At 39.6% G+C, this 15,635-nt stretch overlaps 1 protein-coding gene across 4 annotated transcripts; it reads right to left on the bottom strand.

Moving 5' to 3' along the window:
- Positions 1-1,282: 1,282 nt before the first annotated feature.
- On the bottom strand, positions 1,283-12,582 carry LOC309694233 (uncharacterized protein). 4 transcript variants are annotated; one of them, XM_082514112.1, is made up of 4 exons: positions 12,403-12,582; positions 9,146-9,236; positions 6,550-6,818; positions 1,283-5,719 (listed from the first exon to the last, which is right to left on the bottom strand). In XM_082514112.1, the coding sequence occupies exons 2-4, from the start codon at positions 9,166-9,168 to the stop codon at positions 4,563-4,565; spliced, it is 1,449 nt and encodes a 482-aa protein (XP_082370238.1). In that variant the 5' UTR covers positions 9,169-9,236; positions 12,403-12,582; the 3' UTR covers positions 1,283-4,562. The 4 variants fall into 4 exon arrangements, with proteins under 4 accessions (XP_082370238.1, XP_082370240.1, XP_082370239.1 ...); XM_082514114.1 differs by lacking the exon at positions 9,146-9,236 and having other exon boundaries at positions 6,550-6,802; XM_082514113.1 differs by lacking the exon at positions 9,146-9,236.
- Positions 12,583-15,635: the final 3,053 nt, after the last annotated feature.

Genomic DNA, 15,635 nt, shown 5'->3' on the forward strand with positions numbered 1-15,635 from the left:
TCACTGAGCCTTCAGCAGCTTATACATCATCAATAAAGAGAGGTTTAAATATCTGTGTGTGACACAGTGAGTCAGTTTGCTCACAGGAGCCACAACATGTAACACTGCTTTTTCTCTCTTTGCCTGAAGCTCTTATGTTATTTAGCGCTGGAGTTACATTTCTCATGTGCATGGTGTAAGTGCTTAATCGACAACAGTGCCTGCAGAGGATGTGGGTGTGATCCACAGTTGCTCTCCAGGATGAAGGAAAGGTTGGACATCTTTGATTTTTGTGTGTTCTTAGCATAGTTTCACAAACTAGTTTCATTTTTTCCCCTCTAGCTTTAAATACTAAAAACTCACAATAAAAAATATTAGGTGACTTATTTGTAAGTAATTTCCCCATGCACCTTTGCACTAGAACTATAATTTCCCCTACCTGCCAAATCCTCATGGTGGCTACATCCATCTTTTATATTGTTATGTCGCTAAAACTGACTGCATAAATATATAATTAAGTCTGTGATCATTTGCTCACTGACATTCACACCAGTGGCCTGATTTAGGTTATTTTGTATCATCCTGTTCCTCCTTGCACAAAGGAGCAGATATCAGTACTGCTGATGGAATAAGGACCTTCTATGCCATACTCAGCTCTCCTACAGTGCCTGTCTCCCAGAACCTCCTCCATGCTCTTGAGAATGTGTTTGGCAAACACAGCAAAGCTTCTGGTAATTGCACATATTGATGTGCCATCCAGGAGGACTCAGGCTACCTGTGGAAACTCTTAATGGTCCAAGTATCCGCTCGTGCTACCAGTAGTGACACTGGCAAATGCAAAACTCTAGAAAAGATGAGGAGGGGGAAAATGTCAGTGGCTCCTTTTGTAAAACTATTCCTGTTTCAGGGGTTGTGTCATTGTTGCCCTTCTAGATGTTGTTAATTTCATTAACACCAAAGCAGCTGAAACTAATTAGCAACCCCTTCTACTACTTAACTAACCAGATAAATATCCCAGAGGTTTAACTGATTTGATGCTATACTCTGATTAAAAAGTGTTCTTTTAATATCTGAGCAGTGTATTTTTATGCTGTATGAACTGTCAATCTGCAGCTACTCTACACAAATATCTTCAATGAAGCAGCAACGCTCTGCAGCCAGAGCAGCTCAGGAACGGTAATACACACAGAAGCATGTTTCCTCAAATAATCAAAAACTCAGTTTCAAAATACATATAAAATAATGACAGGCGCAACCAAAGCTTCATATTTTAGAAATGACACTTCAGAAAAAAATTGTCACGTTTTACAGAAATTTTTATTTAAATTTTAAGAATAAAGAACCCACAACAATAAGGAACAGAACTAAATAAATCAGGATAAATAAATCAACAGAAGAGGTCCATATGGAAGCTTATTTTTTATGAAAAGTATTACAACATAAGGTGACCTCAAATCCATAAAGGCACATTGTTTTTGGTCTTGTAACTGTCAAGCTTTTAATTTTCTTTAAAGAGATTAAAGACTCTTTATTAGACAATAAAATAATAAAATCTTGGCTATAAAAAAAAGCCAAGTACCCACAGAAAAATATTTTTTCTGTAACAACGCTGTCAAGTGAAAAAACTGAAGAATCTGGATCTACAATTAATATTTATCACCTCACCAGCACTAACACAATATATAAATTTATAATATACATATGTACACAAACTGACCAAGCATAAAACTATGACCATCTGCCTAATATTGTGTTGGCTACCCTTTTGCTGCAAAAACAGCCCTGACTGTTCAAGGGATGGACTCCAGACCCCTGAAGGTGTACTGTGGTATGGACTTGTTTGTCCGACACATCCCACAGATGCTCGACTGGACTTATATCTGGGGAATTCGGAGTGCAAGTCAACACCTCAAAATTCTTGTTGTGCTCCCTGCAAGCATTTTTGCTTTTGGTAGGGCACATTACCCCACACAGAGAGGCCACAGGCTTCTTAAGGTTTCTTCACAAAAGGTAAAGAGGTCCAGTTACTTTCTTTCCAAACTCCTTAAACTAACATGCCTGGATGATTGAGAAACTACACACATCAGAGAATACCATTTCCATGAATGGGTGTTCATGGTCTACAACAATACTAGGTAGTTGATACGATCTTCACATACCCATTGTCCACATGGCCAGGGATAAGCATGGACACTCCGACTGGTATGCAGTAATTCAATGTTATTTGTATAACACAAAAACCCCAACAATCAGTCAACTCCCTATAAGTAAGCACTCTGTGACAGTGGGAAGAAAAAAAAACTCCCTTTTAACAGGAAGACATCTGCTGCAGAACCAGGTTCAGGGAGGAGGAACAATTGACTACGACCAGTTGGGGTGAGGGTAAGACAACTATGCAGCGCCCAAACTGCAATGCACTGTACAGGGAGTGCAGAATTATTAGGCAAATAGCTGTATAGGCTCGAAAGCCTACTATCAATTAAGCATATTAGGTGATGTGCATCTCTGTAATGAGAAGGGGTGTGGTCTAATGACAGCAACACCCTATATCAGGTGTGCATAATTATTAGGCAACTTCCTTTCCTTTGGCAAAATGGGTCAAAAGAAGGACTTGACAGGCTCAGAAAAGTCAAAAATAGTGAGATATCTTGCAGAGGGATGCAGCAGTCTCAAAATTGCAAAGCTTCTGAAGCGTGATCATCGAACAATCAAGCGTTTCATTCAAAATAGTCAACAGGGTCGCAAGAAGTGTGTGGAAAAACCAAGGCGCAAAATAACTGCCCATGAACTGAGAAAAGTCAAGCGTGCAGCTGCCAAGATGCCACTTGCCACCAGTTTGGCCATATTTCAGAGCTGCAACATCACTGGAGTGCCCAAAAGCACAAGGTGTGCAATACTCAGAGACATGGCCAAGGTAAGAAAGGCTGAAAGACGACCACCACTGAACAAGACACACAAGCTGAAACGTCAAGACTGGGCCAAGAAATATCTCAAGACTGGTTTTTCTAAGGTTTTATGGACTGATGAAATGAGAGTGAGTCTTGATGGGCCAGATGGATGGGCCCGTGGCTGGATTGGTAAAGGCAGAGAGCTCCAGTCCGACTCAGACGCCAGCAAGGTGGAGGTGGAGTACTGGTTTGGGCTGGTATCATCAAAGATGAGCTTGTGGGGCCTTTTCGGGTTGAGGATGGAGTCAAGCTCAACTCCCAGTCCTACTGCCAGTTTCTGGAAGACACCTTCTTCAAGCAGTGGTACAGGAAGAAGTCTGCATCCTTCAAGAAAAACATGATTTTCATGCAGGACAATGCTCCATCACACGCGTCCAAGTACTCCACAGCGTGGCTGGCAAGAAAGGGTATAAAAGAAGAAAAACTAATGACATGGCCTCCTTGTTCACCTGATCTGAACCCCATTGAGAACCTGTGGTCCATCATCAAATGTGAGATTTACAAGGAGGGAAAACAGTACACCTCTCTGAACAGTGTCTGGGAGGCTGTGGTTGCTGCTGCACGCAATGTTGATGGTGAACAGATCAAAACACTGACAGAATCCATGGATGGCAGGCTTTTGAGTGTCCTTGCAAAGAAAGGTGGCTATATTGGTTGCTGATTTGTTTTTGTTTTGTTTTTGAATGTCAGAAATGTATATTTGTGAATGTGGAGATGTTATATTGGTGTCACTGGTAAAAATAAATAATTGAAATGGGTATATATTTGTTTTTAGTTAAGTTGCCTAATAATTATGCACAGTAATAGTCACCTGCACACACAGATATCCCCCTAAAATAGCTAAAACTAAAAACAAACTAAAAACTACTTCCAAAAACATTCAGCTTTGATATTAATGAGTTTTTTGGGTTCATTGAGAACATGGTTGTTGTTCAATAATAAAATTATTCCTCAAAAATACAACTTGCCTAATAATTCTGCCCTCCCTGTATATTCTAACTTTCTTTCTATTAAAACCAGCATTAACTCTGTTTTGGGGGTTGTTTGTTGGACCGGACCACATGGGCCAGCCTTTGATCCCACTTGGATCAGTGAGCCGTGGCTGTCTATGAGACCATCACTGGTTCACCACTTTTCATTCTTTGGCCCACGTTGGATACATGCTGACCACTGCAGACCGGGAACATCCCATAAGAGCTGCATTTTTGAAGATACTCTGACCCAGTTGTCTGACCCAAAGTCAACCTCACTCACTCAACCATTTTTCCTGTTTAGCTCATCAACTCTGAGAGAAGAATGTTTACTTGCTTCCTAATATATCCTACCCCCCAACAAGAGCCAAGATGTAGAGATAATGTTGTTCACTGGTCATAATACTATGCCTGATAGGTGTACATATATATCTGCTCAGACAAATGTAAAAATCTGGGTTTCCCCTACATCATAAGTATAAGGCAAACAAACAATACAAAAAGTGTTTTTACTGTCCAGGAGATAAAATGTAGCTCATTGACCTGAATGTAAGTTCATCTCTTCCTTCTGGTTTTGGAGTTATTTGGTTTCTCACTAGTGTGAGTTTTACCATTAACACACTGCTATGTCTAACGGCTCTGATAGACTCTAAGGATGAAACTTTTAAGCTGTGTGAGTTTCTATGTTTGTCTGACTGCATCTTTTCTCACAGGTGTCAAAAGAACGTGGCTTGTCCCCTGTGTGGGTTTTGATATGTTTTCTTAATGTTGACTGATCTCTAAATTCTTTTCCACAGGTGCTACATGAATATGGCTTTTCACCTGTGTGGATTCTGATGTGAGTTTTCAAGTGTTTTCTCTGAGTAAATCCTTTCCCACAGGTCCCACAAAAATAGGGCTTCTCGCCTGTGTGAATTCTCATGTGAGTTTTCAAGTTTATCATGTGACGGAAACTTTTCCCACAAGCAATGCAAGAATAAGGTTTCTCACCAGTGTGAATTCTAACATGAACTCTGAATGCTGATGAGTCACTGAAACATTTCCCACAGGTTTCACAAGAATAGGGCTTCTCACCTGTGTGGATTCTCATGTGAGTTTTCAAGTGTATCGTCTGACTGAAACCTTTGCCACAGGTGCTACAAGAATAGGGTTTCTCACCTGTGTGAATCCTTTCATGATGATCTAAAGTTGATTTCTTTGTGAATCTTCTCCCACAAGAGCTGCAAGAATATGGCTTTTCACCTGTGTGAATTGCCATATGGCTTTTCACATGTATGAGCTGACTGAATCTTTTCCCACAAGTGCTGCAAGAGTAAGGTTTCTCACCTGTGTGAACTCTTAGATGCTTAGTCAGCCTGTATTTATACTGAAAAGTTTTTCCACAGGTGTCACATTTTAATGACTTTTCACTTATGTCAGTTTTGCACTGACTCTCCGTCACTGGACAGTTATCTGTTTTGTTACTGTGATGTCTTCTCTTCTTCGGCTCTGCATATCTAGTTGATCCTGTCTGCACATGCTCACTTTCTTTCTGATCTTGGCTCTCTGGTTCAGGAGAGTTGTAAGAAAGGAGATGGTCACAGTTTGGTTCTGATTCACTGTGGTCACTTTCCTTATAAATAGGAGTCACTATAAAGATATCAGCCTCCTGCTTCAGAACAAGCTGCTCTCCCTCCTGACTGGTGCAGAGTTCCTCCGGTTCCTCTTTAATTTGTGGAGGATCTGGGTCGACCTGGTTCAGACTGGAGTTTCTATCTTGGTTATCAACCTGCTGGTTATTCATAGCCTCCTCCTCCATACACATATATTGTTGCGGGAGATCTGATGTGACACATGGACAAAAATGATATGGAAAAAAAAAAAAACACAACTGGGTATTTCAGGTTGTAAATCTAGTATTCAAAATTATCACACGTTCATACTAGAATATTATAGAACAGCACTGAAGGACACTTTATTTTAATTCTCATATAATGTCTCACCTATTTAGAAGTAATGTATTCATCTCACATATGGGCTGTTTCAAGCACTTCTATATGTTGTATTTAGGTATCTGCACTAGTAGACTGTTTTCTGTCCAGGCAGTCTTCTTTCATGTAGTAGAAGAAAGATAGCACTTAGGTTCCTCAGATGGGACACAGGGCACTTCAAAGGGGGAATGCTTTGACAAGGGGGGATATTTAATAGATTTTCAGGTCAGAGTGACCACGCTAAAAATAATAAACAGAAAACTGGACAGTTTTCAATCTTTTGAAGCTTAATGTCTGCCATGGGTGAAGTCATGAGTTGAAATTAATAAGTGGGCGATTAAAAGACCACCCTCTAGAAATTGAGAGCCCAAAAGCTTGGGGCAGCTTGTCCATCTTTGATTATGCTTGAATCTGAGTACTTCCTGCAGAACGTCATGGGAGAGAGTTTTACTTTCTGCCTTTGGTTTTTGAGTTTCTTTTTTTTCACCAAACTGTCCTGCATTTGAAGTTGCATTAAAAATTGCCAAGTATGGTTCAGAGGCCAAGGACCTGGGAAGTGAAATCCTCACCAGAACGAAAGAAGTCAGTTTCCACTTTGGCTTATGAGAATGTAGGTTTAATGTTCAATGTTAAAGGTTTAGGGGAAAAAATACATAAATGGTATTTTGAAGTTTCACATACCTATTCTGTGTAATTTTATTTCAGGCTTCCACATAATATCTAGCTCTCCCCCAGTCCAGATGATGATGCCTTCAGTCTCCTGCTTCACTACAAGCTGTTCTTCCTCCTGACTGATCCAGAGTTCATCCTGTTCCTCTTTAATCTGTGGAGGCTCCGAGTCCTCCTGGTCCATACTGGAGGTACTCTCCTGGTTACACATCTGCTGGTCATCCAGACCCTCCTCTTCCTCACACTTCATGTTGCTGTGGGAGGTCTTAATGAAAGGGACACTAGAAAGAGGTTATTGATGTGATGACAAGAAAACAAACATTTTAAAAAATATCTTCCAGTATGCCTCTACACAATGAGCATGTCTCTCATATATGTGAATAAGTGCACAAATGTTTCAAGAGCACCTGTGCGAGTCACTCTTGAGTTCTAGCACCCTTAATAGCAGAGTACAAAACATTAGGGGAGGTTCTAAGAAACTTATGTTTTAAAACACTTTTTGGTTGTCACTTTTGTGAGATAACAAACATCAGTAACTACATGACAGAAAATCCTTTCCATGAGAAAAAGAAATCTATATTTAATGATTACTAGCTGCAGATTTTAATGTAGGTGAAGTGAAAAGAGGAGACAAGGAGGTCTTGGGTTGGTATGGTGTTCCTGTTAAGTAGTGCAGGAAAGATGATGGTGGGTTTCATGAAAAGGATGGAAACAACTGTAGTGAACACGTGGATCAACAAGGAGGAGGAATTTAGGGTGACAGATAAGAGTGGAGAAGGGAGCACACAGGTGGATTACAGCTTATGCAGAATGTGCGGTCTGAAAGCAAAGACACCCGAAGGTGGTGTTATTCGAGAATGCAGCTAGGCAGCATCGGATGGCAGTCTATGGTATGGCTTCAAATATCAAGAAGAGGAAACAAGTGAAGGAAGAAGCAAGGATTAAATGGTAGAAGCTGAAGAAGGAAAAATGTTCCACAGAGTTCTGGAAGGAGTTGAGACAGGCTCTGGGTGGTAGGGACTAGAGGTGGGTTTTGATTATTGATTTTCCGATTAAAATCGATTCTAGCTTGAATAATGTGATATCGAATCCTGAATCGATTTTTAAATATAAATTTAGTTTGCCCAAAATGCTAGAGTCTCAGGTTAAACCTCACAAAATTTCGAGAACCACCAAACGGCTAAAGCAGTAAATGAGAGCATGGACTCGCCAACGCATCGGAAACAGTTTCTCACCCGACGGCATGGACACGCCGTCGGGGCTGAAAGCCGAGAGCTCACAGATTCTGATGTGTCAGCGGGGCTGCACTTTGTGCTTAAATCTTGTTTTGTGCTAGATTCTGAAGCTTCAGGTTTTGTCTCTCTCCAAACAAAGTTGATTGAACCAGCCACAAAAGAAGATCCAAACTACGCTTTACATGTCGCTTCACATAAGCATCATCGTTAATTCCCTCTTCCTGTTTTGCTTCCACCACGATAAAAAAAAAAAATATCACACTTCCTGCAGCGCTCTCTCGCTCACTCTCTCAGTGTACTTCAACAACAGTTTCCCATCTAAACAGCTCTGTTTTCTGCATTATTTGCTTGCTTATTACCCACCAGTCTACCGTTATGTACAGCGCTGTCGGGCACTGTTTTTTTGTTGTTGTTTTTGTTAATCTAACTGACTTCCAACAAGAAAGCCTCATTTCTGCTGTTCAATACTGAAGAAATTTAAACTTTTTAGAATTATGCAAAATTGCAAAACGCTTAGCTGTGTCTCTAATAAAACCTCTGTAACTTTACTCTGCTTCACTTCATCAGCATCAGGCAATGTTTATATGTTGATTCATGGGTTTCTTCAGTTTTTGTTCTACTACATTTTTAAGGTTATCTGCTATAAAAAGCCAGGCCAGGAAAATCGCCTTCATGTTTTTCCGTGTTTAATGCTCAGTTACTTTGACACAAAGGCATCTGCTGTGATGCTTACACCTCTGATAAAGTCTCACAAATGTCAGCTTTCTTTTTATAGATATAAAAATATGGATATGTACTGATAAATGATCAGAATTATAATATTTCTGACTGTCTGAGGCAAAATTTCCCCGATTCAAGTCGAATTGAATCGATTCAGGACCTTGTGAATCGGAATAGAATCAATTCTAGAAATCAGTGACGATACCCAGCCCTAGTAGGAACGTGTTGCCAGATGAATGGGAAGGTACAGTTGTAGTCGTGAGGGAAACTCACAACCAGGTGATTGATGTATCCTTTGGAGAGAGGAAAGAGAACAAAGAGACTTGTTGATGGACAGAGGAACTACAGGAAAGTATTCAAAGGAAGAGGTTAGCAAAGAAAAAGGAGGATAGTCAGTCAACAGGAACACATCGGTGGCTAGGCAGAGATCAAGCTGGAAAAGATGTGCAGCAGGTTAGCATGTTTAAGGATAAATATGGATATGTACTAATGAGTGAAGGGAGTGTATGGAGAAAATGGAAGCAGTACTTCGAATGAAGCTGCAAAGCAGTAAGAAAAAGGTAGACCACAGAGAAGATTCATGCATGTAGAGAAAGAGGATATGCAGAAGGCTGGCAAAATTATAGACATTCTCTACTTAAGTCCAATTCCACCTGAATTCGACCAGATGTTTCATGGTGTCAAACTCCAGTCCTCAAGCGCCGGTGTCCTGAAACTTTTCCATGTGTCCCTGCTGCAACACACCTGAATAACATAAGTAGGTCATTAGCAACACTCTATAGAAATTGACTGCATGCTGAGGTGGCAGTTCAGCAATTTGATTCATGTAACAGCAGCTCATGACTGAATGAACACGGTGCACGTAGTTTTAGAAGTACATCTTTCCAAACACTTTACGTCACTTCAGTTTACTTGAGTAGGTTTAGGGGTTGCTACCGCAGCATGCAGTCAAGTGTTTTGCTAATGACCTACTAAGTTTATTCAGGTGTGTTGCAGGAGGGACACATGGAAAAGTTTCAGGACACAGGCCCACAAGGACTGGAGTACGACACAACTGCTCTACACTGACAGTATACAGTTTGTGCTGTCTTTATACTGGACGGCCACTGTACACCAGTCAAACACACTGATCTTTACTTTAAATCCATCACAGTACAGCAAACTAACCTGTTTATCTATTTTAATGCAGCCTTTAAATAACAGTCTACCTCATGTTTGTTTTGCAGCATGTTTTACAATATATATTTTAAAAAAACAAAAAAAAAAAAAAAAAAACAGTGTCACATGTACAAACCCAATATCTGATAAAAAGCACAAGGACTTAAATGTAAGCTTTAAATGAGCAGTCCTTCCCTTTAAATCTAAGCTCTCTTTATCCTCTCCTGTCCTATCTCTCTTATCTTTCTCCATCTCTGAGTGAAGTTAGCTCTTTCTTTTCATTCCCAGTGCAATACAGCAGCTGGACCTTTAGCTTGCAACACACTGTGAGACAAACTCCACACAAACAGTTTGTGTGTTAGCTGATGTTTGTTGAGCCAATAGAAATGCTGCATTTGAAATCACCTGCCACTAAAAAACATTGCTCCCTTTATGCTCACTACTCTTCTGCAGGGCTAGTTAGAGGCTGAAGTATCACACTTGCAACTTATGGACACCTGCAGTTGTTCTGGTGTTGTGCCAAAAATAAGAAAAGAAGAAGAAAACGCAACCCACTTTAAACCCTGACTATCAGACACCATTGTGCCTCTTTAATGCCTTTTTATCAACATACCCTGGTGATTAATACACGAACAGGATTGCCCCTCATGTGTTACTGTTCACGCTTAAATCAGTTTGATGTTTGAAGGCGTGCAGTGACATGAAATAATAGCTTCCCTCATATCCCTTAAACCAAAAGTAACAAGCCTGTTTTGAAAATGTAAGAAGTAAAAGTAAAAAGTACTCAAGTAAGGCACAGAAGGCCAAAAATTCTATTTAAGTACAGTAACAAAGTATTTGTACTTTGTTACTTCCTATATAAACATATTACCAACAAAGTGTTCTTATATTCTTAGACTGAGATTTTATCATTTTAGCTGGCTTTGGGACAATCTGCTTTTTTCTGGACTTTTTATTGCATTTTAGTGTTTGGCTTTTGAGCGACTTCTTCAGCTCTGTTTCTATACTACCGTAATAATTAAGAGACCTCACAAGGGTACCACATAATGATGTGAAGCCAAAGAGCTTCAGCACCATGGAGCAGCAGCACATCCAAAGCTCAGTGCAGTGCAGTCACTACTGTAATCCTTCATACTGTCCATATTTAATGTAGGGTTTGAATCAGGCCATGAATTTCCTCATAATAAGTATTTTTACCAATTGGTGAACTACAGATCTAATTAGGATGTATAAATAGCCTATCTCACATAACTCACCGAACTTCCCAACATATAATGATGGAAAACTTAAAACAGATACCAGTGATGTGCAAAAGTCTTCAGCCAATCTTTATATTTTGCATCCAAGGAGCCAGTTTCTGGTAATGTTTTACAGAGGTCTTGAGTAATACTTCTCCAGCCTTTCAGAAGGTCTTTAGAAATTGGCTGCTCTTTCACTTTTTTCAGTCCAGCCCTTGTACCTGACAATTATCAGAGGATTTTTTTTCCCAATCAAGCATAAAACAGGCATCTAACTCAAACTCAGTCGAGAGCTTTGGACTGTCATTCAAGAAGAAAGCTAATTTTAACAGATTTCAGGCTGTGTTGAGGAACACAGGTGGTCATACCAAGTGTTGCCTTTCAAGCTCATAGAATTGTACAAACTCTGTTTTAGCCTTACATACTGGATTTCCATGCATGTTTGCATGTGTTTCAATAACCGTTTTCCAATTTTCTTCTCATAATATGAAGAGATGAGGGGTGGCTCGAGACTTTTGCATGGTACCTTAACAAGTCACAAGCACTCTCACTTCAGTGTGTCTGACATTAAATAGATATATTTAGTCTGCCATTTACCTTCACTCTTAACTGCAAAGCGTCACTAGTCAAGTTTACACTTATCAATGCTCTTCATAATTTTCAGGTCTACTGTTGGTCGGGGGTTTGAAATAATATGACATAGAAACAGAATTTTATATTTAATTGTTGTCTCTAAAGGGAATAGGTCTGTTCATATTACAGTTTGAAAGACAGGCTACATCTATCTATGCAAAAGTGAGGAGAAAAAGCAAGAGAGAGCTGGGGGCTTTATCTCTTCAGCGCGGCAGTAAAACAAGATGTAAAATAATCGCAGCGTTGAACAAGATTTTTTGTTTGTTGAAAATTTTAATAGTTAATATATTTAAAGATTTAAAGAGATGGAAAAGTAATGTAAATAACTCTTGGCTGAAGTATTAAAATCACAACAGTAAACTGAAAAAAGGGGAATAACATGCGCATATCACAAACAAGTATATTTAAGAATAAGAAATTTGTATGGTCCGAATTTCTGACTTTACGGTGTATACGTAAAGGCACCACACAAACGATTTGTGAAGGTGCGTTTAGCCGTAAACAGCAATGTAGACGCGCACTAGGTTTTATTTTTATGTTGTTTTTTTTTGTGCTTCTCCAAAGTGTATATGGTAGCTGGGAAGACCTGCACAACAGCCACATGGCGATGTTGAGAGAGACCTACGGTACTGTGCAGAAAGCAGAAGCTTTCTTTGTCTCTGTTTGACTTTAATACACGAAGCCTTCCAGTAAAATCACTTCCTCGTGTGTAACGCTAAAAGAAGTTTACCGTTTAAAAGGGAACTTGTGTTATTTCTATACAAACAGGTCATAGTTGCTCATTGATTTACTCTTTCTGTCTACAATCTGGGCTCCGATCAGTGTCCTACATGAGCCGTATTCCTGCGTTAGTTCATTGTGATCGTCACAGTTTTACATACCAATTTATGCGTAACTTTATCTCGAGTTTCCGGCTGATATCCAGCAGTCTGCGGTGATGATTGATCTCCTCCTCATACCGGACGATTGTTTTGCAACCTGAGAGAACGTCTTCGATAACAGCAGTTAATCTCGCCTCGATAAACTCTCACTTGAACACAGAGGTAAGTAGTAAGCGTGCGTCATTTCCGTTCTTATTGTTTTCTTGTTAATTTCCGGCAGATTAAACGCATCAAAATGTTATTGCTGCCCCCTTCAGGCCATTCGTACAATTTCAACGAGTTACTTACGAGCCCCTCACTGGTACTTTGCAGAAACCTGAATGTATGACTCTACAATAATCCAAGTTAAATATTGATCCAAGGAATAGTCTATGCATAAAGTTTCTTTCTCAGCATAGGTGGAGCCGATCATAAAAGCATGCCTAGCACATTCTGCCTTTCCACATGTGCATTTTTTCAATATGATGACCAATAATAAGTGCCAACCCATAACTGAAATCACAGTGCACCAGCCTAAGTCTGGTGAATAGCCTGTTTATGGCTTATGTTTATCATGCCAAAGCAGCTCAGTGTAATTTAAATTCAGACTTTGGTTTAGGTTTGGATAGCTTTATTCCTTTAATACATGAAATCATTGTTATAAAAATTCCTTTGTGGATTTACTTGAGTTATCTTTGCATATTAATACAATTTGTTTAATGATCTGAAACATGTAAATTTGAACAACAAATATGCAAACAAATATGCAAAAACAAATAGATATATAAATAAGAGAGAAACCAGGAAGGGGCCAAATACCAGCTCTGTACACCATAAGTTATATTAAAAAGATCTTATTGCATGTTTCAGAAAATCTGTGCATTTTCTGAAACATATTTTCAACCATTGTCACGTCTGTGCAGTTTACTTTTTTTGTTGTCATGTCTGTGTTTACCCACCAGGTGACGCCTTTTCTGCACTTCCTAAAGCCTCCCTGGTCAGTTTAATGCTTAGTCCAAGTTTAGAGCAAGAGAAGCAGTGATAGGCTCCATGGCAAAAAAAAAAAAAAAAGGCACAGAAAAGAGCTCCATCTAAAAAATCAAACAAAAACAAAAAACAAAACAAAAAACAGATGTCACAGTACTTCTCTCTGTCCTGGATTCTCTGCTGGATGTTTTGTCGACTCACCTCCAGCTCTCTCTGCCTCTCAGTCCTTTCTGCTGCAGCTGAGACTGTGTCGTGGCCTTTATGTTCATCCACAGAGCAGAGATAACAGATACTCTGCTGATCAGTACGGCAGAACATCTTCATCACCTCATCATGACGAGAGCAGATGTTCTCCTGGAGCTTCTTGGAGGGCTCCACCAGCTTGTGTTTCTTTTCTTTTTGTTTTTAATGGAACAACATTACACTGTGGCTGAAGGTGATTCTAACAGTAAGAAGCCAGACAAACTAAACAGAACTTGAAGCCTTTTTTGAAGTTTTTTTTTATCTGTGTAAAAATCAAAGGCAACATCTTCAGGTCCAGCAGTGATCAGCAGGAGCATCTTGGAGTCCAGCATTCCTTAGCTGTTCCACTAACATGGAGTTTTTCAACAGAACAGGAGTAATGTCAGTGACTCTAAGGCTACGTTCACACTGCAGGCGAAAGCGGATCAAATCCGACTTTTTTGACCCTATGCGACCCATATCCGATCATGGTATGACAGTGTCAACAGCACAAATCCAATATTTTCAAATCCGATCTGGGTCACTTTCCTATGTGGTACTGAATCCGATACATATCTGATGTTTCAGAAAACGACTGCTGTTTGAATGGTCATGTCGCATTAAATCCGTCTTTTACGTCACTGACACAAGACAGACCAGCTCCGAAGAAGCACCCGATAAGACACGAACGCTTCCTGGCCATCCAGTGAAGCTGTTGGGAAGACAACGTTGGAGAAACATGAACATTTTATTTGTACTGTATAATCTGCAGATTCTGACAGAAATTTCCAACTATCCTTTGAAGCACCGCTCCTCTCTAAAATAACAATAAGGATCATTTTTAAATAACAAAATAACAAAATAACTTAAAGCAAAATTGGGAAACGTAAAGTCCGAAACAAGTCTTTATATTAAGGTCATCAGTCAAACAATACTGTTTGGTCTGGGTCTAAACAGAGCGCGTTGTGTGTAACGTCTGCTTTTGCGCATGCGGGCCGCTTTAAGGGTTCACACTAGAGCGCGTTTGCTGTGTAGACCTGCAATGACCTGCAATGTGAATGTAGCCTTAGTTTCACTTCCTGAAACTAAAACTAGACTGAGCTCTGATCAAAAGAACATGGGTTTCTGCTGTGAATGGGGTCTGTCAGCTCTTATATGTCACAACGTGTTGGTTCCACCATCTACAACCTCCAGATCTGACGAGCAGGAAACGAGAAAGCATGTTGACAGTAGTGTGAATTTTGTTCACTGGTAATTTTCATCATTTTTGTCAACAACCTTTTTTTCTGGCAAAAACAAGACGATAACCAAATAAAAACTAATGCACACACTTCTTGTATTCACACTTTTGTAAACAAATACAAACGAAATCCAATCAGAATTCAGTTGTGTAGAAAGGTGTGAGTTTCACATTCGATATCAATGAAAATAAGATGCTTTGTAAGCTGTGCTGAGCAACTCCTACCAGTAACAATATGACATCATCTGTTGCAACATAAAAAAAAAACCCTCTTTAAAAAATCATTCTTCTCAGTTTCTTGTGCAAATCTGCTGAATGCAGTATTTCTCTTCCTTAAAATAATTCAAATATTCCAAATGAACAGAGAAAAGTTAGCTGATAAACAGGGAGACTGTTTAAAAAATACATTAGTGTCATAAGTTAGTTAGTTTGTTTTGTCTTTTTTGTCTACTTCTCAGTACAAACCAGTAGTACAGTGTAACTACACTGCCAGAAAAAACAGGTGTATAGGTGACAACACATAAAAAAAATTTGCACCACTGCAGAGCACAACACTTCAGGACTCCAAACTGAAGAACTCTACACAATTAAAGTGCAGTCAGGTCTCCTAGATGCAGTCACCTGAGGGCATGAAGCTTTCCCTGCTCTACACCCAAACACATTATTAAGACTGCAGCTGTTCTTTTTTTAAAATAGGTAATATTTACATAAAACACACTATTGATTTTACGTTCCCCTAAAAGGTCCAGTGGAAGTGGGGGGAAGACACAAACGGTGTTTGGTTTGAAAAAAGGAGACAGGGGTG

Source organism: Aulonocara stuartgranti (genome assembly GCF_965226115.1).
Source record: "Aulonocara stuartgranti genome assembly, chromosome: 18".
Taxonomy (NCBI): Eukaryota; Metazoa; Chordata; class Actinopteri; order Cichliformes; family Cichlidae; genus Aulonocara; species Aulonocara stuartgranti.